Consider the following 27,970-nt stretch of genomic DNA (forward strand, 5'->3'; position numbering starts at 1 on the left):
GCACGGGCCTGCAGCCAGAGCCTGCTGGCCCTGGGCCAGCCTCTTGGGGCCGAGGTAATGCGGGGCCCAGCTCTGGGGTAGAGGGCTGAAAGCCTCTCTCCCCAGCTCATTAGCAGACATCTGGGCTCAGGAAAATGACCGACCTGGAATGTGACTGGGCCACGGGGAGCTGCCCCCCTCCCGGAGTCGCGGGAATGTGAGCTCCCTCCCACAGGGCACAGGCTTGGGACAGCTGTTTCCTCTAATCCCGTCAGCCTGGCCTCGACAGGGGTCCAAAGCCCTGCGCTCTCCCGGAGAGAGAGGGAGAGCGAGCCAGGGCCCTCCTTCCCAGGCTGGCCCGCTGACTCAGAAGGTTGGTACTGGGGCCTGGGAGAGCCATGGTCCCTCCATCTCCTGCAAGATAAAGACCAAGGGTGTCCGCGTGTCCAAGTGTGTGGGTGGGAGGGGCCGTGGAGGAATCATCATGGAAGGTTCTGGAAGCGTCCTGCTTGGGTTTGCGTCCTTGCTCCACCACCCAGCGACTCTGCAAGTTGTTTCCTGTTTGGGCCTCGATTTCCTTCCCTGCAACACGCAGCTGGTAACGGCATGTCCTCTGTAGAACTGCTGGGACTCATTCACTTATTTAGCAAATACTCATGGTGCCGACTATGTGCCAGACAGGCACAGAGGTGCCAGGGCCACAGCAACGGGCCGGACCAATGAGGTCGCAGGCCTCAGGAAGCTTCAGTTCTGCCACCGGGAGCCGGAGCAGGTACACATAAGCAGAAGAATGGGTTTCTCATAATCCAAGTGTCACAGAGGAACTAACCAAGCCAGGGCGAGGGACGAGACTCAGAAGACACGGCAAAGAGGCGACGCTTGAGGCAGATTATGATGAGGAGGAGCCGGGACTCAAGGAGATAAATGGATACAAAGTACTCGGCACGGTTCCTGGAAAATAGCACACGCCCCAGAAAATGAAAGCTATTTTAGGGAGGTTTGTACAGGGAGTCAGAGTCCCTGGATCAAACCCAGGCTGTAGCGCCAAGCTTTCTCTCACCTCAGCCAGGGAATGCGTGCCCTGAGCCTCAGTTTCCTCATCGGCAGAACAGGAGTTTTAATAGTGCCCAGGCGCACATTGACAGGGAGAGTTTGCTGACGGACGTGTACATGGAGACTGGAGCCTGGCACCTGGCCCCAGCTGGCCTGGAGGAAGGGAAAGCTGCTAGAGTCGCATTATCCCTTCTCACAGATGCAGAGGATGTGCCGAGGTTCCCTGGGCAAGTCGGCAGCAGATCCGAGAGCAAAATCAGATCGCCTGGCTCTGGGCTGGCCCCCGGGGCTGGGGATTCGGGAGGACTCTGGGCCCCGCCGTGGGCTCACAGAAGGAGGAAGGCGGTGATGGTGTGACGCCCTCTGGGGTCTGCCCCCAGAAGGCTGCTGGGGGCCTGGGAGGTGTGGACCCGGCCCTGGATGAGTGCAGAAATGCCAGACGCCCTTTGTAGGAAGGTAGGAAACCAAAACTCAACAGGAGGGGCCGAGGCTGAGAAGGGGGGCGAGAAAAGGGGAGGGCCAGAGAGGAGGCCGCAGTCCTGGGAATTTCAAAGCGGATATGGAAACTCATGTCGCTCTGACCCCAGGGAAGGTCCCTTTTCCACTCCAGTGGTGCTTACGGCTGCGTCCTCATCGTAATAATGAGGACAGCAATGCCGCCTGGAGTGTGGCCTAAATGCCAGCACCGGGGTGACGGGAGTGACCCCCAGCCTCTCACTCTGCTGCTTGTTTGCTTCCTCCCCCATCATACCCCCAAGTTCCCTCAGCTGGGGTTCCCGGACCCCCGAGGAGCCCCCCCCCACTCCAACTGACACCCCAGAACCGGGCTCTCCAGAAAGGGCCTCGTGCCTGGGACCCTCCGCCCTGCCGCTGTGGTCAGCGTGGAGAACCGGGCTGGGGAGCTGGGCAGTGTTAGGCACATCCATTCTTTTATAAAGTTCCTTCTCCATTCTTCCATCTCGGCTTCCAGCTGCCCACACATATCCACAGAGAGTAGGAGAAGAAATTTTCTTTCTCCTCAAGAGTTGGTCCTTCTGTGAGCATTTAACATCCCACAGAACAGTTATTTTGTTTGTTTTTTTTTTTTCCCTCAAGGTTTTTGTGCTCCAGATAAATTCACTGAAGAATCCTCCTGCTTAGGAACACGGATACTGGAGAAAGACAAGGCGCAAAAGACCACCACGTGGGCATCTGTGCGGCCCCGCTGCCAGGGACCCGGCTTCTGACCACATCCTCCGGCCAGCACAAAGAACGCCAGCAGCCAAGTGTGTTCCCCACGAGAATGTCCTCCTGGCCAGAGCGTGGCCCAGGGACACAGCTGACCCGGGCCGGGTCAGTCAAGTCCTGTCTCTCCGGAGCCTGAACTGGGAGGCTCAGGGACTGGGCTGGTGAGCCGAATCGCGTTAGGGACAGGATTCTAGAGAACGCTGCCCGCTGAAGGAGCTGACGAGGGCTTGGTTCTCACCCCTCAAGATTCACCTTTCCTTGGACTCTCTGAACTTCTCCAGTGTCTTACAATCTTAAGCTGATTTGAAGGAGTTTGGTATTTACATCCTTAAAAGTCTTGATCAAAACAATACATAAAAGGCGCTTGCTCCTTGGAAGAAAAGCTATGACCCACCTAGACAGCATATTAAAAAGCAGAGACATTACTTTGCCAACAAAGGTCCATCTAGTCAAGGCTACGGTTTTTCCAGTAGTCACGTATGGATGGGACTATAAAGAAAGCTGAGTGCCGAAGAACTGATGCTTTTGAACTATGGTGTTGGAGAAGACTCTTGAGAGTCCCTTGGACTGCAAGGAGACCCAACCAGTCCATCCTCAAGGAAATCAGTCCTGAACATCCATTGGAAGAGCTGAGGCTGAAGCTCCAATACTTTGGCCACCTGATGCAAAGAACTGACTCACTGGAAAAGACCCTGATGCTGGGAAAGATTGAAGGCGGGAGGAGAAGGGGACGACAGAGGATGAGATGGTTGGATTGCATCACTGACTCGATGGACATGAGTTTCAGCAAGCTCTGGGAGTTGGTGATGGACAGGGAGGCCTGGTGTGCTGCAGTGCATGGGGTCGCAAAGAGTCAGACACGACTGAGCAACTGAACTGAACTGATACATATTATTACGCATATATATATTTGACCACTTACTACGTGTCTAGCACAGCACCAGGAACTGGAGACAGAGTAAAGCATAAGCCTGCCCTGGAAGGAAGAAGGGCAGACACACAGAGCTGGGAAGCAGAGGGCAGAGGAAAAGTTCTTTGACAAGGAAGCTGCCCAGCACGAGGCCACAGGGTTCAGAGGAGGCGGTAGCCTCGGGGGGCTGGTCTGCCTGGGAAAGGCTTGCTAGAGGAATGAGCGTTTATACAAGGGCTTCGAGGTGTGAGCAGGACTTGGGCCAGTTGAGGAAGCAGTTCACACTCAGAAGGAAAGCACCTGGAAACACTGATCTGCACTGGACAGACATGTGCCCCTCAGAGCTCCAGAGCACCACAGCAGCAGCCGCTAACACACTTTCTGGGCTGGCCCAGAAGCAGCCTCAGCATGCTTTCTCTTTTCTTTAAATATTTGTGTGTTTGGCCGTGTCAGGCCTTGGCTGAGGCACCCGGCATCTTCAGTTGTGGCATGCGGGATCTAGTTCCCTGACCAGGGATTGAACCTGGGCCCCCTGCATGGAAAGTGCAGGGTCTTAGCCACCGGACCACCAGGGAAGTCCCAGCCTCGAATCCTTCTTAACAGCGCTCCTCTGGGAAGTCACCAAAAGGGATACTGATGGCTTGTGAAATAAATGCATGTTGTTTGAATGCGTTTGTCACTCCTAGGAAAACGTGTTTCGGGAGTAGACAACCAGCACGACTGAGACAGAGGTAACAGAGTGACATTCAGTTTTTCTATGAACATTCGTTGAGTGCCTACTATGTGCCAGGCTCTATTCAGGCACTAAGGATGTGGCAGTTAGAAAAAAGAAAAAAACAAAAAGCCTCCGACCAAACAAAACAGAATCTCTCCAAAACGGTAAAGATATCTGCCCTCGGGGAGCTTGCATTTTGGTGGGAGGAGACAGACAACCAACAAAATATGTCGGGCAAGATACAGTCTGTGGGGCTGTGATAAAGGCTAGAGAGGAAACGCAGAGGGGCGGGCCGGGGCGGGGCGGGGCGGGGCCGGGGCGGGGCGGGGGAGGGTTACAAAACCCAGAGCAGTCTGGGGCGACCTCCCTAAGGAGGACCCGCTGAATAAAGCCTGGAAGGAGGTGAGGGGGGCGAGTTGTGGGGACCCTGGGGGAAGAGCGGGAACAACCAGTGTGCTCACGCACAGCGGGGACAGAAAGGCCGCACAGAAAAACAGGGAGCTGGTGGACGGGCAGGTGAGGCTGGCCCCAGGAGGCTGGCATCGGAGACGGTCCCAGAGTCCATTTTGCTGACTCTGGCTTTCTATCCAGTGGGGTGAGAAGGCACCGGAAGGCTGTGAGTGGAGGATGGACACAATCCAGTTTAGCACTCAGGCTGCCAGGTGGAGAATGGAGGCAAAGGGGCGACAATAATAATACAGTCTCAGAGGACTCTACACCAAGCACCGCGCGAAAGGAGCTTCGTGCGCTCCCGCGGTAACTTTTGAGACCGGCATCGGCATGATTGCTCCCATTTACAGATGAGGAGACTGAGGCATGTGCGTGCTCAGTCGCGCAGCCATGTCTGCCTCTGTGCGACCCCACGGACTGCAGCCCGCCAGGCTCCCCAGTCCATGGGATTCTCCAGGCAAGAACACTGGAGTGGGTTGCCGTGCCCTCCTCCAGGGGACCTTCCGGACCCAGGGATCGAACCTCGACTTTTATGTCTCCTGCATTGCCGGGTGGATTCCACGTGGTGAAGGACCTTCAGCGCTAGGCTAAGACGTGTGGAACGATATTTTGCTCATTATTGGGAAGCCACTGGGAACATGTGAACAGGAAACAGCATGCGTTAGACTGAGTCAGCCTGACAGGAGGGGGAGGGGCTGAAGGCGGGCGGCCCCCGGAAGAGCGGGCAGAGATCCTGGCAGGGTGAGAACCGCCCCCCGAGGGCCCCCTTCCTCAGCCGAACCGAGGCTTTACAGATCGCAGGTCTGGGCCAACAAGAAGCACGGCTGCTTTCTGGGGCCAAGGGAGAGGAGTCAAGAAACCTTCTGAGATGTGGACGCTGATGGACACATCCTGCGTCTCACCTTCCGTGGCTCTCCCTCCTGCTCTTCAAGGTGTCTATATAGGCTAAGGGAAGATCTAGAATTACCTCGCTACTCCTTGATAAGAGGACTTTGCCTGGCTAAAAAGGAAAAACAAAAAGGCAGAACTTGGGTTTCATCCATAAAGTCCACAATGGAGAGAAAAGTGAAAGTCAAAGCTGCTCAGTCGTGTCCAAGTCTTTGCGACTCCTTGGACGATACAGTCCATGGGATTCTCCAGGCCAGGCTACTGGAGTGGGGAGCCTTTCCCTTCTCCAGGGGATCTTCCCAGCCCAGGTGTCCCGCACTGCAGGTGGATTCGTGACCAGCTGAGCCCCCAGGGAGCCGTCCGTGGAGAAGAGGGAGTCACGGTGAGCCTTCTCCTAGTTTCTGTGAGAGTCGTCAGGCGATATCACAATGGCCTGCCCTCCAGGGGAAAGGGGGGCGAGCCTTTTGATCGTAATTTGTTACACACTTGATTATATAAGAGAATTGCATTCCACTTTTTCACTCTTCTCCTCAGCAACAGAATGCCTGACCTCACACACACACCGTGTGGCAGGCAGGGACCGTGACCACGGTCACAAGGAGGCCCAGAGCGATCACGTGGCCTGCTCACGCTCACACAACGACCCAGGGACGCGGCTCGGCTGAGAACAGGGGATGCTCTGCGGTCAGAATCTGGGGAAGCCTTTCTTCCAGTTGCAAGTCACGGACCTGTGGAAATGCCCACTGGGCCACCCACTTAAAAAGCCAGTTAATTTAGGGGTTACAGTAAACGCAACTTCCTAACTGAAACATACTAAGGACGAAACTATTCCATAAATACAGTGATAATGAAAAAGTACTCTAGGTCTTGATAGATGGGCAACAGACAAGAGATGGACAAGCAAGGAAGGACAGACCCTGGGAGACATGCAGACAAAGAGCAGAAGAGGCGGGGACCGCACACCGTACTCCACAGCGCCGCCTGCTGAGGCCCAGGAGCAAGGGCACACCGACCGCAGCCAGCACACTCACTGACCTAGCTTCCCAACCACCACTCTCCTCCGAAAGGAACGAGGGCCGCGTGGAGAAACGGCTGGCTCCTTGGCTGGGGCAAAGCAAATAAGAGAAAAGAATGGACTAGGTGTCAAAAGATACAGGCCCCAGATTGAAAGAGCTTCTATTAGACCAATCTGGACAACCTGAATAACAAATATTGACAGTGATGGGCTATAATAATCAATTTAATGAGGACCCCCAAGACCACGCTGATATAAACTGACGATCAAATACATGAGGGAGAAGGGAAAGTTCTTTCCTCAGAGAATGTCAAATAATAAGGAACAGTGAACGTGGGGAACCATCAACGGATGCGAAAACTCTGATCGTTTGATAAGGAGCAGCTTCAGAAGTATCTCCTCACAACTTATGCATAAATTACAAAAGAGAAAAATAACAGATTTACAGGGAAGAAACCAGGCAAACACTTTAACCAAGTGCCCAAAGTTCACATCACTCATGTTGAGACAAACGGACAGCAGGTGCCTCCTGGTGCGAGGCACTGAAAAGGACTCAAGAGCATCTCTGCCAAAACTGCAAAACGTGAGTCGCATCACAAGGAAGCGCGAGACAAACCCAGACTGAGAAACACTCCACTAAATAACTGGCTTGCGCTCTTCAGAACTGTCAGGATCCAGAGCAAAGGCTGACGAACTGTTCTGGATTAAAGGACGAGATGGGAGACGCGCTGGACCCGAGGCTGGGGGCAGACAGACCGCACGCTGTTCTGACCACTGACAGAGTCTGGACGTGTGTCATGGGCTCGATGCTGTCGTACGGATGTTAATCACCTGATTTTGATAACTGTGCCATGGCTCCATGAAAATATCCTTATTCTTAGAAAACACACATTGAAGTATTTAGGGGTAAATGGGCATATCTATGGAGAAGGCAATGGCACCCCACTCCAGCACTCTTGCCTGGAAAATCCCATGGACAGAGGAGCCTGGTGGGCTGCAGTCCACGGGGTCGCACAGAGTCGGACACGACTGTGTGACTTCACTTTCACTTTTCACTTTCATGCATTGGAGAAGGAAACGGCAACCCACTCCAGTGTTCTTGCCTGGAGAATCCCAGGGACAGGGGAGCCTCATGGGCTGCCATCTATGGGGTCGCACAGAGTCAGACACGACTGAAGTGACTTAGCAGCAGCAGCAGGGCATATCTCCAACTTCCGCTCAAAAAAATCCTCTGCATACACACATCAAGAATGATAAAAGAGACAATGTGGGCAACCGGTAAACAAGGGTGAAGGGCACAAAGGAATTCCTTGCATTATTTTCCCCTTTCCTCTAAGTATAAAACAGAATCAAAATCAAAACTTATAAAAATAAATTTAACCCCTTGAAAGTAAACCATAAAGGTAGTGAATATCACCACTGCTGCTGCTGCTGCTGCTAAGTCACTTCAGTCGTGTCCGACCCTCTGCGACTCCACAGACGGCAGCCCACCAGGCTCCCCCGTCCCTGGGGTTCTGCAGGCAAGAACACCAGAGTGGGCTGCCATTTCTTCTCCAGAACATCACCACTACACATTAGTAAAAGGGCTTCCATCTTCTACCTAGTGACGGGGTGCATGTTACTGTCTGCAAATAATGTCTTCTGAAAAAACGACCTTGATGGTCCCATGGTTGAGAATCTGCCTGCCAGTGCAGAGGACATGGGTTTGATCCCTAGTCCGAGAAGATTCCACATGCCTTGGGGCAACTAAGTCCAGGCGCCACAACCGCTGAGCCCGTGCTCCAGGGCCCACAAGCTGCAACCGCTGAGCCTCCATGCATAGAGCCCACACTCGGCAACAAGCGTACATATCGCAACTATAGAAAGCCCACGCGTAGCAGCGAAGACCCAGCACAGCCAAAACCAAGACGAATTCAAAAGTGTTTCTAGTTGTTAAGATATATCAATGAATAAAAGCATGATGCTTTATTATACGTGCAAGGATTTAGCGAAACTCATCAATAATACTGACCTGAAGCTCTGATTAACAATTACATTGTTTTTATTCTTTTAAGACTACCTCCTTTCTTGACAATTGTATTTCTGACTAATAAACATAGTTATTATTTTTAACAAATATAGCTCATTTCAAATTGGATCAACTTGTTCTTATCAGTTTAAACTCAATGACACTGACTCTGATTCAGTTCAGTTCAGCCGCTCAGTCGTGTCCAACTCTTTGCGACCCCATGAATCGCAGCACGCCAGGCCTCCCTGTCCATCACCAACTCCTGGAGTTCACTCAGACTCCCGTCCATCGAGTCAGTGATGCCATCCAGCCATCTCATCCTCTGTCGTCCCCTTCTCCTCCTGCCCTCAATCCCTCCCAGCATCAGAGTCTTTTCCAGTGAGTCAACTCTTCTCATGAGGTGGCCAAAGTACTTCAGCTTTAGCATCAGTCCTTCCAAAGAAATCCCAGGGCTGATCTCCTTCAGAATGGACTGGTTGGATCTCCTTGCAATCCAAGGGACTCTCAAGAGTCTTCTCCAACACCACAGTTCAAAAGCATCAATTCTTCGATGCTCAGCCTTCTTCACAGTCCAACTCTCACATCCATACATGACCACAGGAAAAACCATAGCCTTGACTAGACGGACCTTAGTCGGCAAAGTAATGTCTCTGCTTTTGAATATACTATCTAGGTTGGTCATAACTTTTCTTCCAAGGAGTAAGCATCTTTTAATTTCATGGCTGCAATCACCATCTGCAGTGATTTTGGAGCCCAAAAAAATAAAGTCTGACACTGTTTCCACTGTTTCCCCATCTATTTGCCATGAAGTGATGGGACCGGATGCCATGATCTTAGTTTTCTGAATGTTGAGCTTTAAGCCAACTTTTTCAGTCTCCTCTTTCACTTTCATCAAGAGGCTTTTTAGTTCCTCTTCACTTTCTGCCATAAGGGTGGTGTCATCTGCATATCTGAGCTGTTTCAAATCCTGAAAGATGATGCTGTGAAAGTGCTGCACTCAATATGCCAGCAAATTTGGAAAACTCAGCAGTGGCCACAGGACTGGAAAAGGTCAATTTTCATTCCAATCCCAAAGAAAGGCAATGCCAAAGAATGCTCAAACTACCGCACAACTGCACTCATCTCACATGCTAGTAAAGTAATGCTCAAAATTCTCCAAGCCAGGCTTCAGCAATACACGAACCGTGAACTTCCTGATGTTCAAGCTGGTTTTAGAAAAGGCAGAGGAATCAGAGATCAAATTGCCAATATCCACTGGATCATGGAAAAAGCAAGAGAGTTCCAGAAAACATCTATTTCTGCTTTATTGACTATGCCAAAGCCTTTGAATGTGTGGATCACAAGAAACTCTGGAAAATTCTGAAAGAGATGGGACTACCAGACCACCTGACCTGCCTCTTGAGAAATCTGTATGCAGGTCAGGAAGCAGCAGTTAGAACTGGACATGGAACAACAGACTGGTTCCAAGTAGGAAAAGGAGTACGTCAAGGCTATATATTGTCATCCTGCTTATTTAACTTCTATGCAGAGTACATCATGAGAAACGCTGGACTGGAAGAAACACAAGCTGGAATCAAGATTGCCGGGAGAAATATCAATAACCTCAGATATGCAGAGGACTCTGATTACTTTCAGCTAATTCCACCAGGTTTGTATCACATCATTTTTATTTATGTATGACCCTTTCCAGTTTAAAGAGCTTTCAACCAGCATAGCAGAGCAGTTAAGTGTTTGGGTTCTGGAATCAGGTAAAAATCTTGCCCGTATCACCTCTTAGCTGTTTATCCTTGAACAAGTGAACTTATCCTTTCAAAACCTGTTTCTTCATCTATAAAATTAATGTAATAGTATTTCTCTCACAGGATTGTTGTAAAAAGTAAGCATCACAATGTACAGAAAGCCTTAGAATAATGACTAGCACAGAGCAGGTGCCCAATAAATACAAACTATTATTATATATTCGTTTGAAGTGATCAAATTACGTTCTGCCAGGCTCAGACTGGCTAGACCAGGAATAAAGATGACTGACAGTTGATAATGAGCTCCTTTTTCTAGTCCCAGTTTCTTCCCTATTAAAGACTCAGCTTCTACCCACTCCTGAATTCCTCCAGGATTCCTGACATCGTCTTCCTTCACTTATGTCTACTGGCTCTGAGCGCCCTTAAGTGAGGATCACACAACTGAAGCCAATTACCTGGAATGCGGAATCAGGATGAAGGCGGTCCTGTTTCCTACCAGAGCAGAAGCTCCTGGAGGCCTTGGGTTCCCACTGAATTTCTTCAGTGGCCTTTTCCCTCCTTCGCCTCTTGGTCTAGCACTGAGGCCGTGTGCTCAGTGACTCTGGTCTTTGAGAAGCTCGGGTGGAGTTTCAGGAGGCTTTTCCTGTTCGGGAGTGTCTCGGTGGAGCAGAGCGATGAAGACACGGATACTGGTGCATGAAGATGCGTTGTTTTCCAGCAATTTTCAGCCTCCTTATTAGCAGGAACTCATCAGAGATACCTGTTCTCTCCCTCAGACCTCACTCTAAGAACCAACTCCCTGAGCCCAAGGATTATGCCCTTTTCATTCTAGAACCGAAGGCAATGGCAACCCACTCCAGTACTCATGCCTGGAAAATCCCATGGACAGAGGAGCCTGGTAGGCTGCAGTCCATGGGATTGCTAGGAGTCAGACACGACTGAGCAACTTCACTTTCACTTTTCACTTTCATGCGTTGGAGAAGGAAATGGCAACCCACTCCAGTGTTCTTGCCCGAAGAATCCCAGGGATGGGGGAGCCTGGTGGGCTGCCATCTATGGGGTTGCAGAGTCAGACATGACTGAAGTGACTTAGCAGCAGCAGCAGCAGCATTTTAGAACAGCCCCCTGACTACCAGTAACACCATGCACTCTGATTCAAATAGCAGCACCCCCTTTTGGATACTCCTGTTAGGTATACATTTGACCCCCAGTGTCTATAAGGTAGAGATGACCTTTTCCTCTTTATTGAAGAGGAAATTGAAGTTTTAAGAGATTGAGGAACCCCGCCCCCCGCCCCCCACCACCCCGACTCCCAGTCACATCCAGCTAAGTGGTGGAGCAGGAACTTGGACCCAGGTCTTAGACTGGGAACCCTACCGCTCTCCTCGTGTAAGCCCCGCCTCTTCCTACCCCCTGCCCTGCCTCTGTGGCGCCTGACCGCTTTAGCAGTCACCCTGACTCACACTCACCCTGCAAGAGGCTGAGGCTGCTTGGCGAGCCCTGCTTGCCCCGCTCGCCCCGCTCCTGCCCAGGTCTGTTAAGCTTGACATCACCCCTGGTGGTGTCCAAGGGGAAATGGTGCTTGCGGCACACTTAGAGTGGTGATGGCTTCCAGATGAGCTGGTGATTCTAAATTTAACATTCCTTTCGGTACTGAGAATTCCCACTTTCTCCCTCCCAGCCCTTGACATTTCTGTAATCAGAAAGCACGCAACAGGAGATGGTCTGTCTCAGCGCCACTCGGGGTGAAGGCTGCTCCAGCCCTGTTACATCCTTGTGGGGAGACTTGGCAGAGTTTATTTGGACAGGTTCAAAAATAGTCCTTCAACAATACAATCAGATTGAACCACGACAAGTAAAATGTAATTATGGCTTGGTTACATTAAAAAAAAAAGTAAACAGTGAGGTTTGGGAAAAGGAAAAGCAGAAGTAAGTACATAGATTATTTCCTTCATTCTCAATGTCTGCCTCTCCTGCAGGCAGGATTTCAAGACTGCATCCGCACATCTTTTGAAATGGGAGAGGGGATGACAATCCAGGAGACAGCTCAAGAGGGTGTGTTTCGAGGCCACTTCTCAGAACAAAGACAGACTTCTGCACAAGGCCAATGCAGCTTGATAAAGGTTCCCCCAGTGGGTCCTCAAACGCCGAAGTCATTCACATAAATGAATTCAGAATACATATTGTTCTGGGCCCAATCACACAGTGTCAAGTTTAGACCTCGTGTTTGTGTATGTTGGCAGGGCGGGCCGCTTCTGGGGCGCCGCAGCTTCGTCCTGGTGTCCTGGGCCCAGCGGGGTCCCCACCGCTCTCTCCCCAAACCCACGACTTCCCTGGTATTTGGTTCCAGGAGGGCAGGCGGGAAACAAAGCTTCACAAGCCCACAGGGGAACAGGGCCCCAGGGGACGTGGATTTCTAAGGAAACTTTAAGTGGAACAGAAGGTGAGCCTTTGCGAGCGTGCTGGGACTTTCTGCAGGCTGATCTGACGGGGGCAGGGAGACAGGACAAGATGGAGCAGTGTGCGTGAGGCCCGACTCTGCTCAGAGCCACAAGGCGGGAAGGCAAAGTGCTTTGCGGGGAGAGCAGCCAGCCAGTGCGTCCCTTGGCTGGCCTTTGCCCAGAACTATTGCCCCCTAGAGCTCAGTCTCTCAAAACACACGGGTGGTGTTTCCAAGATGCCGGGCAAAGGGATCCATGCAAATAAATGCCTAAAACCCAACAACTAATGAGACAGAGAGAGAAGTTGGACTCCAGCGTCCATTTCCTCTCCGTTTTCTCCTGGCATATCTGGAGAATTAGTGGGCGTGTTTTCTCTTTTTGTCTTTTTTGGAAAGGGGATCTGTTATTCTTTCTGCCTGAATAAAGAGGGGAAGATTGGGGGGACAGGGGAAATAGTAACTTTTAAAGCAAGTATGGAGATGACAAGTCTAAGAGATGAAAGAATCCGCCTGCAATGCAGGAGACGCAAGTTTGATCCCTGGGCCAGGAGGATCCCCTGAAGGAGGGCACCCACTCCAGTATTCTTGCCAGGAAAATCCCAGGACAGAGGAGCCTGGCAGGCTGCAGTCCAGGGGATCACAGAGTCAGACAGGAGTGAAGCGACAGAATCAATCACGGAATCACACTCAATCACGCAATGACGAGGGCAAAGCGAGAAGCAGCAGAATGGCTGTGGAAGGCGGCAGCCGAGATCCCACAGTCCTGGCGTCCAGCCCATCTGCGGGCGTCAACTGACCCACAGAAATGAAGAGCAGAGGAGAGCAGAGGAGCCTGGATAGTTGGTGGGCCCTCTGCTGCCTGTTGTGGTCCAGAGCGCAGCACACCTTTCTGAGAAGGGAGCTGGGGTGAAGGCTGAGGAAGGAAGCAGGGAGGTGGTTCTGCCTTAAATCTGCTCACTGTGATACCTGCAAGAACTGCCTAATCAGCGTTCCCCATTGGTAGAGACTCCAACTCTACCCTGATGCTCACTCCATGCCCCACACCTCTCCGGACCCTGCACACTCTGGTGAAACTGACTTTCTGGCGGCTCCCCAACAAAAAAACACACTGCCGTGATTCTGAGCCTTTGCAAAAGCTACCTTCCTCCCTTCCTGTCTGGAAGGTCCAACCAGCTGCACATTCCCTCCTCCTCCACCAGGCCATCCTTCGCTCTGGCTGCCCTTCGTCTATACCCCTCCTCCTCCAACGTCACAAGAGTCTGTGCATCAGACTCTCAGCTCCTCGAAGGGGCCTGTGTCTTGCCTTTCGTCCATTTATCTCCACTGCTGTAACAGTACTGAGCTCACTGTAGACGGTCAGTCAACATTTAAAGGGACAAGTGGGATCAAGTCCTCCCCACCTTAATTTCATTAATAGAGAGAAGTAAGATACAGAAGCCTGACTTCTGAGGCTCTGCATGTTCTCAGAACAGTCTGCTACAGTACCCGCTTTGTGTCTAGCCTCCCTGATTCCGGTGAAACCAAAGGGACAAACTCACAGAGGGGCAGCAGCAGTGGTCCTTCTGCCCTTGGACTCCTGGTGCTACACGAAGATGAAATCAACCCCAAATGCGGCCTTCCGGCCAGCCGTGCAAAGCAAGACCTCTCCCCAGTCCCCGGGCCAAAGCCCCCAGTGCCGAGGCCCAGCCAGTGGGCGCCAAGCTCCTTGAAGTTAAGAGGAACTGTGATGTCGATGGGGTGAGCCACCAGCACAGTGAGGCTCCCTACCTGCCAAGACGGCCGGCTGCCTGACCCCAGCACAGCAGACACGGCCGAGACGGGCCGGCCGGGTCCAGTGGTCAGGACGACACGCCGGCTCTACAGACTAAGGGCCAGAGCAAGAGCGGCTCCCCTGGACGCTCATCGTCTTCCTCGGACAACACACCGCGCTCTCCAAGCTCCGGTTTATGAGGTGGAAGCAGTGCTGGAAACTACACTTCACGGGGCGAGCGGGGAGGAGCGCACCACGGCTGTGTTTCCAGGAAGGCGCTGAGAGAGGCTGGGACCAGGCGGTTACAGCTGCTGGCAGTTCAGACAGACTCCTCCTGCTCCCAGACCAAAGGCAAAGAAACGCAGGCCATGCGCTGGGCTGCCGATTTTAGTTTAATTTATTTATTTTAAGACCATCTCCTTGCAATTTCCAGAGAGAAAATACAAAACAAGAAACAGACTTGGTTTCAAACACGCACACAGTGTGCTGGAGTTGAAAGCATTACTGGTGACGCGGTTACGGAGAGTGCCGGCCCACTCCGGGGCGCTTCAGTGCTCCTGAGGAATAAACGCGGTTTCTCCTGCCCTCCCACTGGGGTGTTTCTCAGGTGTGAGTCACTGCTCCTGCTCCTGGAAAGGAAGGACACTCCATTAGCAGGCACGCTCAGCCTTCTGGCGAGCCCCTCTAACCTGCCGCTGTGGGGCAGGCACACAGGGCCCTACCGGCATTTGCTTGGAACGTGTCCCACTCACAAGAGGACCATCTATAGCCCACCAGGCTAACGCCCACCAAAAGGACGGGCCCCAGGTGGCTGGAGAGAGTGCAGCCCTGCAATCAAACGGCCTACGAACGCTGGGAGCTTTGGCAAGTTCCTAACCTCGGTAAAGCTCAGTTTTCTCATCTGCTGAATGAGGGTCATCAAACCTCCGTCGCAGACCTCCTGGGAGAGGTCTAGAGAAGGAACAGAAAGATAAAGCACCCGGAATGGCCCATGAGGCGTAGCAGGCGCTCAGCAATCATCACCCCATATTACGACTACACTGGAAAAGCCCCAAGCTGCGGTCCTGCTCCTCTCTTCAGAGACTAGAGGCTGACAACATCGAGGCATAGACTCGAGTTCAGATAAAGTTACAGGCCGCGCTGGAGCAGCACGCACAAGGCTGTAAAACCTCTAACAGCATTTTCCACAGTAACTCCCAGCCATTAAATACACACACATATAATCACCCTGAGCCATTTATCCATGACAACTCAGTTTGGAATAATGAAAACATTTCAAACAATTAAAAGACCTAAAGCTCCTCTCCCTGTTTCTTTCCGTTCTCCTCCAGACTCAGCTGCGGCTGAGAGGGGAGGAGCCGGGACCAGGGAAACTGCCCGTGGTCGGCGCTGGTGCCATGCAGCTGCCCTCCGCCCACACGAGCCCCCGGGCAGCCACCCTGGCCTTGGCGCAGGGGTGGGTCATGACGACTGAGGGCCTGCCACTGCGAGGCTCTCGCGCCTCCCCTGCTCCCAGTCCCCTCCCCAGGCCCGCACAGGCTGGCCAGCGGGCAGCTGGCAGTCTACACACCTTCTCAGATAGGGGCTACCAAGCTGGGACGCTCATTTGTACCCCATTCTCTGCCCTGCTTGTTAGTACGGTGGAACAATGGACGAGTCAGTCACCCTATCTTGGCTGGCCTCCACTGTAATAACCAATGTTTCCGTTTATATAGCACCTCAGAGCTTTAAGACATTTTCACATTTAATCTGCACAGCAATCCCGTAGGCAGAAATTACCACCCTCATTAAGTGAGAAAAGAAGGGAAGAACTCCGGAGCACCCAGAAAGCACGCATGGGGGTGTCCTGGCTTCTGGGGTCTCTCCCCTGGCCCCGGCTACGGCCCAGACCAGTGATTCTAGCTCAAGGTTAAGCAAGAAGGCAGACGGCTCTGCACATCCCGAGAAGTTCTTCAGGAAGGTGGTGCTGTGTAACGGCGATGCTTTAGTAAGCCTGAGGCCCGAGGCCATCAGCGCGTCTAATAAGACACACAACTTACTTCACTCATTTTACATTTATCTGAGCACCTACTTTGTTCCAAGCCCCGAGGATACAAAAACAAACAGCATCTCCGTCCGGAGGCTGCTGTGCACAGAAGCTTTAGGAGACGCGGTATGTCCTTCACTTGAGGCCTGTTATAAACTTCCGCATCCTATTTGCATCATTAAAACCCATCTGTAGACAAGACTGCAGCAGAATCGGGCGGGACTCACAGTCAAGAACGTGCCCTCTTCAGGAGAAAGCAGAAGCACGACTGAGCTCAGAAGTCTTTAGGTTTAGCCTGAATGTGTGAGAGATGTTTACCGGGCACTCTGAGATCCTGAACAAAAGTGCTGCCTACAGAAAGGAGAATTTGATAAGGATCTGCTTTACTGTGCCATGATTCAAGTCGATGACTCACTTATGAGCTCAGTGGTGCCACAAAGACCTCAGTTCATTTATCATTTATCGTATTTATTATTTATCTGCGCTCTAAAGAGCTCTGTGAGGAGGCAGGAGGAAGAAAGAGAAGCGTCACCTCTGTACATACTTTGACATACTTTCCATGCAGGAGGTACGGCGCCTGGAGGTCGTGCTGGCAGTTGGAGTAAGCCATCCCGAACCCCATTCCAGAGCCGAAGGCCAACGGCCACGTCCTTCCTGGTGAGCAGAGAAGGAGAACCCCGAGAGGGGACCGTGAGGAGAGAATAAAGCTTTCCTCTGGCTTCAACACATCTGCCCAGGGGTCAGCGAGCATTCAGCACACACCACGCTTCCGTCAGCGTCTCGCCACCCGCCCAGGGGAGGGCGTCGATTAAGGGCCCGTGGGGCCAGGCTTGAAGTCTCAGTGAGTGGCACAAATGAGAACAGCAGACACAGCTGAGCCTGTTAACGTTCCTATGCCAGTTCTAACTATCTGCTCATTTCAACTAACTCTTAAAACTTATCATAAACACCACCAGTAAGGTCTTCGAATTTTTAAAGTATGTAAGAACTTCACCAACATTTACATATTTGGATTCTACTAAGTCACAAGGTTCACTTGAGCTAATGCGTAGATGATCACTTCACACCAGCACTGGTTCACGGGGATTCTCCAGCTGCATTTTCCCCACCAGTTCCTCATGGAAAGAGGTCAAAGTGACCCCTATGGCTTCTATTCAATAGCCAAGCTTCAGAAGTTCTTCCACCGAATGAAAGGGACACTGCCTGCCCTTTGCTCAGGAGAATTTCTGGCCAAAAAGCCTATTTATTTCAGGTCCACTTCTTTTTATTACCAGCAGGACTTTTGTTTTCAAGCTGCTTTAGAAAAAAATATAACTAATTAGAATTATTTGAGAGTGTAGATTTGGCCAAACGACTCACTGACATAAAGTACAGGCTTTTTTTTTTTAATGATACCATATTTGAGCTATCAGGCACCCTGACTTAGTGCCCGGGGAATTCTGGAGATGCCCACCCAGTTCTGGCCTCTTCTGCGCCTACAGTCTCTGTCTAGTTCACTTTACAGCGGCCTACCTAACCCCATACACGGATCCTGGCAGCCAGGGGGCCGCGCCGCCAGCAGTGTCCCTGCCATGAGCACGCATGTCCGAGGACGTCAGGCACACCGGCAGGAAGGCGCACTTACTTTTAAAGAGGGTCAGTGAGAAAACAAGTCCTAATCCAAAGCCAGTACCTACAAAAGAGGGAGGAAAAACATGTTACACACCTTAACAGTGACTGGACAAAAATAAAAGGAGCATTTCATAAACGTGAACATCCACGAGACAGACTTTTTTTAACTTGGTAGAGAGACGAGTTTCTCGTTTCTAACTTCGTTCTTGTCATCAGAGGCTCTGTCTACACCTGTGGTCCCCTTTGCCCCACCAGGGGATAAGAACTTTCTCCCTCATTCTGTCTAGACGAGTCCCAGGGGTGGGAGGACAAGCCAGGAGACAGTTCTGAAAAGATCCTCTTGCACGGCTTGCAGACAGCCTCCGGCACCTCGGGCTCCCGCGCCACCTTCCCCAGGCACGCCACGGCCAGCACGTCAGGTAAACGCCCTCAGCGGGGAGCTCCCCGGGCTGCGCCTGCACTTTGAGTGATGGCGACGTTTTGAGGAAGATGGAAAGGAGCGATCCAGAGGAGCTGCTGTCACAAGTCAGAGTGTCCAGACAGGGGGAAAGTACGCCCTCAAGCGTGGACGCCAATCCCCTCTCCTCGCTGACTCACGGGGCACTTTTAACCACCATCTTTCAAGATGAAAAAACAAATGCAACCCTGTTTTAATGATCTGGTGGGAAAAAAAACTTTAAATACCGAATTTTAAATCAAACTTCACAGGAACCTTAAGCTTGGGGGAAAAAAAAAAAGGCTAAATCCTCATTTTGACCAATCTTTCTCAACCTTGGTCATTCTATTGGTATGGTCATAATTTATTTTCTTTAAAAGAGAAAAAAACCATTAATGAATATATTTAATTACATAAATTCAACTCCAACTTAAATAGTACCTATGAGCACAGATTTGAGTGCCAGCTATACTTTTTAATAAGGCACGCTTTAAATGAACACAGAATGATTAAAATAGAAACACTTACCTGTGGTGACACTTCAGGGAAAAAGTCATCTCACATACTGTAGAGATACATGTCCCAAGCTCTGAGATAAGCTTATTCTTCCATTATCAAAAAAGTAACGTTGCACATGCCAAGGAAGAGAGCCAAGGCCTGGTTTTTCCTCAGACTCGACAGATAATTGTTTTCAGGCTTTTCAGAGTATCCTGATGTTCCTGACTGTGTGTCTGCCCCATGGTCCAACAGAGCCCTGACCAACTTCTTCACAATTAAGCCCCACATAAAGGCCCCGATTCTCACCTGCCTCTTCCCTGTCCAACCGTGGATGTAGGCTAGGTAGTGTGAACACTCAGAGTACTCTCAGCCAGCAAACCTGACCCTTCTGCTCCAAACACAGAGAGCTTCATCTTAAGCAAGTGAGCCAGCCCACACCTTTTTTGCTTCACCTGTGTGACAATCCCGCTGATGCTGGCCTGATCAAAGTGTTTATGTTATTACCCAGAGTGAGTTCTGATAATCCTCTCTTACCCTCTACATGTGGCCACGATGCGTTTCCTTCCTATGACTGTATCCTATAAAAATGTGAATTTTAGTTAAAAACCATTACTTTGTGCTGTCCGACAGGCCCTGCACTAGGTACTGCTGTCCAGCTTAAATGCAGCATCTGAAGATGTCTCATGTCATCCCAATTCCCATGCAGTTTAATGAAGTGAGGGAGAACCTGGCAGTTCACAGGCCACACTGGCTAACCTACCCAGGCCGACAGAAAGAGAAGGGAAAGGGACAAACACCAGTATCTCCCATGAGCACCCAGCATTCCCTCCCTACTCCACCAAACATTCCCGTAAACCGAACAGCAGCCTGACACGGTTCCATCCCCCAGTTTCCAGATGCAGAAGATGACTTGTTCAAGCACACGTTCAGTCGGTGGAAGAGCAGTGAACTGGGCCCCAGTCTGCCAGACTGCAAAGCCACGAGATCCCCCAGTGCCAACCCCTGAGCAACGGATGCCTCCCAAGGGAAACTGGAGCATCGAGATTCCTACTGCCAGCGAAGCAGGATTCAGCCAAAACCGAAGTGCGCCTCTCATGCGACAGCCCAGGACGCTAGGCAACCAGGGCAGCAACAAGCCCACACAAGGCCAGCTGGGCTTGTTCAGATCCATCCCCAGGCTGCGCCTGCCGCACATGCCACAGACACAAGTCTACCTGGAAGGGGTGCTGCAAGGGCTTCAGAGACGCAGCCATCGCGCCTGACGCTCCCCAGCAAGAATCTGCTGCGGCCTGGTTTTCTAAAATGGCATGGGCTTCCATTTCAAAGTAACTTGCCTCACCCCCTTGCAGCTGGAAGATGAGTAAGACAGTAAATTGGTCCTAGAAAATGAGGTAAAGAATTTGGACTGGCCCACAGATTTCAAACCAGGCAGTGGGATGGGGAGGTAGGCCAGTACAAACACAATGGCTCACAATCAGAGCGTTTGGTCTTCTCCATCTGGAAGGCAATTTTTTGGCAAACAAATCAAAAGCCCAAAAGGAAAATATTTCAGCACTTCCCTTGTCCCTCTGATTCCATGCCTGTCTCTATTTTGCCCCAAGGAAAGAAAGCTCTCTGACGCTCAGCTTCTCCTAACAGTAGATCGAGAGCGATGCTGAAGCCGCTGCTACCAGTTATCACTCAGCCAAAGAGGAGAAAGGCTTCACACCAACCAGGACAAAGGAGAACATCTTTCCTCTCTAGACTTCATTTAAGTTCAGGTATATGCCTGACCACTTCAATTCTGCTACTATTAAAGGGGTGTGGGTGTGTGTGTGTCAGCCACTCAGTTGTGTCTGACTCTTTGCGACCCCAGGCTCCTCTGTCCATGGAATTCTCCAGGCAAGCGTACTGGAATGGATGACCGTGTCCTTTTCCAGGGGATCTTCCTGACCCAGGGACTGAACCCAGGTCTCCAGTGTTTCGGGCAGATTCTTTACCATCTGAGCCACCAGGGAAGCTCTATTAAAGGCATTTACTTGAAAGTATATAAACTGGGATCAAAATCACGGTTCAGACTAGCCTGAAGCGGAAGTATACTCTATGCTCCTAAGCTGAGCTGCAACATCTTCCATTCTTAAGAGTGATTTTTTTTCTCCATATTTCTCTTATATTTTTAAGACACAAAATACCAAGTCTGTTCCCTTCAGAAAAAATAACACAGAAGTTGATGTTTAAATGCCAAAGTTTTACTTTCAGTTAGCTATCTCGGTTATTTAAGAGAGAAACAATGGTAGAACTGCTGATGAATTTCGCAGGTTCAAGTTCTCACACGCTCAATTTTCTTTTAAAAGGCAACATGTTGCTTCAAAGAAAGTCCCACCTGATCAGGGGACACCAACTCCGCAGCTGTTTCCATTAAAGATTGGCACCTCTAGGCCAGGTTTAAACTTCATAACAATAAAACATGAAAGGTTTGTGTTACGATAAAACCAACCAACATGGAGAAAGAGGAGAGCCCCTCGGCCTTCGGCCACTTCTTTTTTGTTGCTGCATTTCAAGTTCTCTTAGAAGAAAAAGCCAGAGGAAAAAGCACAAAGCATTTCTCACCTTCCCTGGAAGCAAATATTTAACTATGAATAAAATTTATATAACTCTGCCTCCCCTTTTAAGCCTGTTCTTTTGGCCCATGCTGTCTGGAATGACAAATAACTCTAAAGTAAAGAAATGCCTGATTGCAGGTACACATCTTCCTAATGGCAAAGTCCACCAAGGGGAAGGCAGAGAACAAGGCAGAAAGAAAAACCACCCCAAAACAGAGAAGCCTTATGGAATTGACATTAGGCAAGAAGCCCATGCTCTGAAACCATTTCTTTTGAAGAGGAAAAAGAATTGGCACAAATTCTTTCAAAAAGAAATTGCTCCGAATCAATCTAACCCGGCCCTTTAATGCACGTTTAGTGCCCAAAAGGACATCATAAAACGGGCCAGTAGATAAACACACATTTTTGGAAAGAAGCAACTCCTTAACAGTTCATCTGATACTATTTTAGTACCAAACAACAGAGAACTCACTCCACTAACTACATAAAAAAATACTGCCCCATCATATGCCCAAGTGGATTTTATAACAAATTTAAAAGAATAACAACTAACAGCGGTATACCAGTGCACACCCCAAGGCCCATGTGTGGGGGGGGGCGGGGGGGGGAATCTATGTTGACAGCCATCACTGTGACATATGGACAAGTCACCATGCCACACAGCACGAAGCTTGACGTCACAAACACTGAAAAAGCAAACGCAACTAGCAAGGATTAAGCAGCGGGCCGCATAATCTGACTGCAGTCCTGAGGTATAAATGTTTTGGGGCTTTGTTTTTTTTTTTTTGGCTATCCTACAAGGCAGGCAGGACCTTAGTTCCCTGACCAGGGATTGAACCCAGGCCCCCTGCAGTGGCAGTGGAAGCATGGAATCTAAACCACGGGACCGCCAGGGAAATCCCAGAAATGTATTTTGGATGTTAGTCCCTAAGCAGAACAAGTTGGAGAAATAAAGGTTCCTATGGAATCAGCTTTGTAGAAGTTGTAATTGTCAACGAACATTCAACTGAGCAATTTGCTGGGGGAAGCATTAAAAAAAAATCCTCAGAAAGTCACTTAAAAAACATGTCCATGAAAAACTGACCATGGGGGAGAGAAGACCAAGACCTTTCATTTATCAGCCACTGGCTGGATCCCTAAGATCTCCCTCCAGCCTCTCAGCATCTCAAGCAGAGCTCCTACGTCCCTAAGCCCAGCGTGTAGTCTATCAATGCTAAGTCTTTGGTCTCCATCTACCATTTTACTTTGTATAATAACGTGTCACGCTGTAATAGCAAACACTTAAGTACCATATTCAACTGGCAGTTTATCAATATGAGAAGCTATAGCAATTACAAGCAAGCTTTTAAGAGTCTAGGAGCCATATGCCAAACAACTTTATTCTTAAGTGACGGAAAGGAAAGATACAGCTTCCAAAATCTGAGAGACTGACTTTCCCACTGCGCGTGATGCGAGAGTGCTGCTGCTGCTGGGAGGCCGGTCCAGTTCAGAGCCCTGGGCGTCCTCGCTGGCCAGCCCTTTGGCCTCACCTGCCCGCAGCGTGCTCGTCTACGAGCATCGCTGTCTTAGGAAAATGTAAGGTGTCTGCACTCTGACACAGACTTCAGTAAACGGTAGTAAGGTCTGCTACCTCTCTAAGAACACACTCAAAAGATGTCAAAAGTGAAACATAAGAGTTATTCCCTCCATTAAAACACAACTCCACAGGAACATCGCACTGTGGGTGAACCACAGCTGAAGACTGGCATCTTTTTTATCCACTCTTTGCATAGCTGACTTTTTTTCACAGGCATTAGCAACTGTTTATAGTAATACTTTTTTTGTTTTTAAACAAAATAGGGGATTCCTTCAGACTCATTGCTGAACTAGAACATGTTGCTTTAAAATACAACATTTTCCTAGAGCTGTCTTGTGTTTAATAAAGCTATATTTATGCTTTGCACATGGATTAATATCAAACTGACCTATTTATAATGGGTGTTCTTTCCTGTTCAATCATGTTTCTATAACACTCATTTCTATTACATTTCTATTACAATCATCAAATGCATTTGTTATGACAGAAAAAAACAAAAATGTGCTTTTATAGGAAAGTACCCTTGGGACTGAGTTAGCGAGAATTACATTTCCAAGAAACATTCCTGATTTATGAAAGATGCTCAGGGCCCAATTTATGAGGGGGAAAAAACAGTTTTAAGTCAACTCCAAACTGTGTTACTTAATCCTTTGAGGCAAAGACAGAGTGTCCCAGGTGTCCACGTGTAAATGCCAAGTTATGTGAATTAACCCAGAAAGTGTGCCAGGCCAACGGCCCCAAGATGGTAGATGTGGTCTGTGTTCATCAGCTTCTCACGTGGCAACACTGCCGCACAGTGTGTGGGAAACAGGCTAAGAAGGCGGCTACTGCACGGCCTTAGCCTTCCTGGCCTCTCAGACGACACAGAGGCCAGAGCATCTGTAGGAGCCTCTAGGGTGGACATCAACTGCCAGGATTCTGATCAGAACAAGTACAGCAGTGGCCGGAAGGAGTAAAGACAAGGAAGGTACCCGTGGAAGCCCTCACAGCACTGGTGAGCTGCTTCCAGAGACGCCGACTCGCGACAAGGGTCCTTTTAAATGAGAGCATACAGCACACGACCCAGCCTTCAGAATTCCGACAGCTGTATGGCTTTCCAAGAGTGCACAAAAGAAACGATCATTTATTCACATGTGGGCAGAGGATGCGGGAAAACAAGCAGCTCTGATGACCAATGATTAAAGGGACACTGAGGAAAATGCAGAATTACCAAGTTTCAAAACACGATCAAAGATGCCACCGCTGTTGTTTACTCACTAAGTCGTATCTGACTCTTTTGTCACCGACCCCATGGACTGTAGATGCCTTGCATTGGATTTTTTTTGGGGAAGGGGTGCTTTGGGGTTCCCTGGTGGCTCAGACGGTAAAGACTCTGCCTGCAATGCAGGAGACCCAAGTTCAATCCTTGGATAAGGAAGCTCCCCTGGAGAAGGGCATGGCAACCCACTCCAGTACTCTCGCCTGGAGAACTGCATGGACAGGAGCCTGGTGGGCTACAGTCCACAGGGCTGCAAAGAGTGGGACACGACTGCGTGACTAACACTTCTGAGGCACTAACATTTATGGAGTGGCAGGCACTGATGATGGAGAAGGAAACGGCACCCACTCCAGCGTCCTCGCCTAGAATCCTGTGGACAGGAGCCCAGTGGGCTGCTGTCTAGAGGGTTGCACAGAGTCGGACGTGACTGAAGCGATTAGCAGCAGCAGCAGGCACTGACGTACCAGCGTTTCCAGGTATTATTCCATATGAACCACGGAACCGCCTAAGAGGTGTACTATGATCCTGAGTTACAGAAGAGGAAGCAACGTAAGAACGGAGTTAAGCGAGTTGCCCAAGAATACACAGCTAAGAGAGAGCAGAAACCCACGCTGTGTGGCTCTTTTCTACTGGCAGAGAAAAAACTCAGGGAGAGGTCGGTCAGAAGAGCTGCAGGGAGACTGTCTATTGTTACATAGCACAACAAAGTGTTTTTCTGGATTTTCTGGATTGTAGTGCTTTGCATGGGTAATTTATGACTGTGTGACTCTTTAATCCCTCAAGAAAACAACAGAAACCACAGATGTCCAATTTATCAAGAGTGACAACAACTCCCCCAAATTACTTAGCATCAAGGAGAAACAGGCACCAAGTCAAGCTGGGAGGTGCTTCCTTCTGGGCACTGGCTGGAGAAAGAAGCGCCTTCCCTCCCACAGCCCTCAGTAACTGGAGTCTCATCCCTGGGACAGTCGACAGGAAACTCAAGGCTTCATGGCGTCCCGTGTATGCATCGTGATGGCTGTTATGTGGTTTCCTTCTTGATCCAAATGAAACATCAACAGAGAAACAAGAACCAATAGTTTCTTTTCCTTATACATTTACTTAACCTATATTTATTAGCATTTATTAGGTAGAAAGCACTAGGGATGAATTTCTTTTCTCTTGGAGTATGTAGTGCTATTTTTCCAACAGTAGGTAGCGGATGCACAGCGGTTACATTTCAGCTATACTGTTATGTAGATTTGGGGGTAAAACAGGTTAAACAGGATTGAGAACACTGGTTCCCTACTAGTGGTGTGTCCCTTCCTTGGACAAATTATATACCCTCTCTAGGCGACAGCTTCTTTGTACTGAAAACAGGAATTCTAACAGTGCCCAGCTACACCTGGGGGAGAAGAGCAAGGCTGGAACAACATGAAATGCGTAAAAAGCTGGGAAGAGCAGCGCACTGCACACAGCAGTTATGAATGTATTCTGCTCCCATGACAAGCATTTCAAGAACAAACACTTACTGAGCACTGAAGGGCAAGAACACTGGGTCCACAATCAAAAAATGGGCCAAAGAACTAAACAGACATTTCGCCAAAGAAGACATACAGATGGCTAACAAACACATGAAAAGATGCTCAACATCACTCATTATCAGAGAAATGCAAATGAGGTGCCATCTCACGCTGGTCAGGATGGCTGCTATGAAAAAGTCTACAAACAATAAATGCTGGAGAGGGTGCGGAGAAAAGGGAACCTCCTTACGCTGTTGGTGGGAATGCAAACTAGTACAGCCACTATGGAGAACAGTGTGGAGATTCCTTAAAAACTGGAAATAGAACTGCCTTATGACCCAGCAATCCCACTGCTGGGCATACACATCGAGGAAACCAGAACTGAAAGAGACACGTGTACCCCAATGTTCATCGCAGCACTGTTTATAATAGCCAGGACATGGAAGCAACCTAGATGTCCATCAGCAGACGAATGGATAAGAAAGCTGTGGTACATATACACAATGGAGCATTACTCAGCCATTAAAAAGAATGCATTTGAATCAGTTCTAATGAGGTGGATGAAACTGGAGCCTATTATACAGTAAAGTAAGTCAGAAAGAAAAACACCTAAACAGTATATTAACGCATACATATGGAATTTAGGAAGATGGTAACAATGACCCTATATGCCAGACAGCAAAAGAGACACAGGTGTAAAGAACAGACTTCTGGACTCTGTGGGAGAGGGCGAAGGTGGGGTGATCTGAGAGAATAGCACTGAAACATGGGTATTATTACCACATGTGAAACAGATCGCCAGTCCAGGTTCCATGCACGAGACGGGGTGCTCAGGGCTGGTGCACTGGGACGACCCTGAGGGATGCGGTGGGGAGGGAGCAGGGAGGGGGCTCAGGATGGGGACACCTGTACACCCATGGCTGATCCATGTCAATGTATGGCAACAACCACCACAATAATGTAAAGGAATTAGCCTCCAATGAAAATAAATGATAAATAAGTAAACTTGGCAAAAAAAAAAAAAAAGAATACTGGGTTCAACAAGAATAAGAAATAAGACAGTCTCTTCCCTGGCAAGCATGGGCTCAGGAAGGAGTAACAAGTTAGGTACCCGGGAAAGTGATCAAAAGCCAATCTTGTCTTTCAGAGAGGGACAGTGCTGCCGGTCCACAGGAAGGCGGGGACACATGTAGCTGAGAAGTTGCTGTTGTTTTTTTTAAATCTTCAAGAAAGAGGTGGCATTTCCGTTGCCTTAAATGCTAGACTTTCAACAGCCAGAGCTAAGGCGGGGGGACACACTCCCCACCTAGTGGCTGCAGAAAAGCAGGGCTCGAGTGGGGAGACGGGGGAGGGCCGCCACGCCGGAGCTCTAGGTGCGCCCCTGGGAGCAGGAGGTGAGGCTGGAGAGGGACAGAGCCTCTGAAGCACCAGGAGGTGGGCCAAGGAGTCTGCACGGCACTTAATCCAACAGGCTGGGCTTCCCTGAAGAGTTTTTAAAAAGGCTATGCTTTAGGAAGAGTCATCCGACTAAGGTGTGCAGGATTACTTGGAAAGGAAGAGACATTTTGCTGGCAAAATTTACAGGATTTAACAACTGATTAAGTGTGTGTATGTGTATCTGGGGTTTTGGGGGGTGCAGTAGGGAAGACTGTCAAAGAGAATGCAGAGAACTTCTACCTGGATAATTATAAAAACACTGGTGCTATTTAAAAGTCATCAAATAACCTTTTAATACAAAATCCCCTTAATAAAGCCAGAATATAACTTGATTTATACAAATGCAAGATCTACAATGTTCTCATGAACACCGAACGATATCAAATAAAGTGAAGAGTATTTGCTAAGCACTTAGAAGTCAGGATTTAATTATCCCATTTGACCTTCACATTTAATACGCTTCTCTTATTAGCCCCATTTTACAGACTTGGAAACTGAGACACAGAACGGTGAAGTAACGTGCCTCGGGTCGCGTGTCTGGGACTGGAACCCAGGCCATCCGACTCCAGAGACCTGGTCTTCAGTTGCCACGTTCCTCTGGCCTCCTCAGAGACGTGAAAACCATAATCATCATCACGACTTAACCAAAGGAGATGAAACAAGCTTCCAAAATTCATCCGAGCCAACATTCTGCATCAGCTTTTCCTTCACTACACGAACTGAGCCCCCACTGTGTGCCAGGCACTACGCAAGGCCCCAGGAGATAAGTTTCCACACTAAGTTCATGGTCTACTGTTGGAATCAACGGATAATTAGAAACTCAATGTACAAGGTACAACGAGGAAACACAAGGTGCTGTTTCTGCTCAGC

General features: G+C 49.6%; 2 protein-coding genes and 1 non-coding gene across 3 annotated transcripts in view; all 3 read right to left on the bottom strand.

Annotated features, from left to right (window-relative positions):
• Positions 1-16,956, bottom strand: part of NBL1 (NBL1, DAN family BMP antagonist) — a 31,427-nt gene extending 14,471 nt beyond the window's left edge. Inside the window, exons 1-2 of the mRNA XM_060411486.1 lie at positions 16,755-16,956; positions 10,440-14,803 (exon numbers count right to left, since the gene is read on the bottom strand). The gene's annotated coding sequence lies outside the window, so the exon portion shown is untranslated. The remainder of the gene's footprint in view (positions 1-10,439; positions 14,804-16,754) is intronic.
• TRNAE-UUC (transfer RNA glutamic acid (anticodon UUC)) lies at positions 3,672-3,744 on the bottom strand. Its single transcript has one exon. It is a non-coding gene; the product is annotated as a tRNA-Glu (tRNA).
• Positions 14,554-27,970, bottom strand: part of MICOS10 (mitochondrial contact site and cristae organizing system subunit 10) — a 34,305-nt gene continuing 20,888 nt past the window's right edge. Inside the window, exons 2-4 of the mRNA XM_027965600.3 lie at positions 17,825-17,872; positions 16,745-16,854; positions 14,554-14,803 (exon numbers count right to left, since the gene is read on the bottom strand). Of these exons, the coding sequence (XP_027821401.1) occupies positions 14,789-14,803; positions 16,745-16,854; positions 17,825-17,872 (173 nt within the window). The 3' untranslated portion in view covers positions 14,554-14,788. The remainder of the gene's footprint in view (positions 14,804-16,744; positions 16,855-17,824; positions 17,873-27,970) is intronic.

Source organism: Ovis aries, chromosome 2 (genome assembly GCF_016772045.2).
Source record: "Ovis aries strain OAR_USU_Benz2616 breed Rambouillet chromosome 2, ARS-UI_Ramb_v3.0, whole genome shotgun sequence".
NCBI classification, from domain to species: Eukaryota; Metazoa; Chordata; class Mammalia; order Artiodactyla; family Bovidae; genus Ovis; species Ovis aries.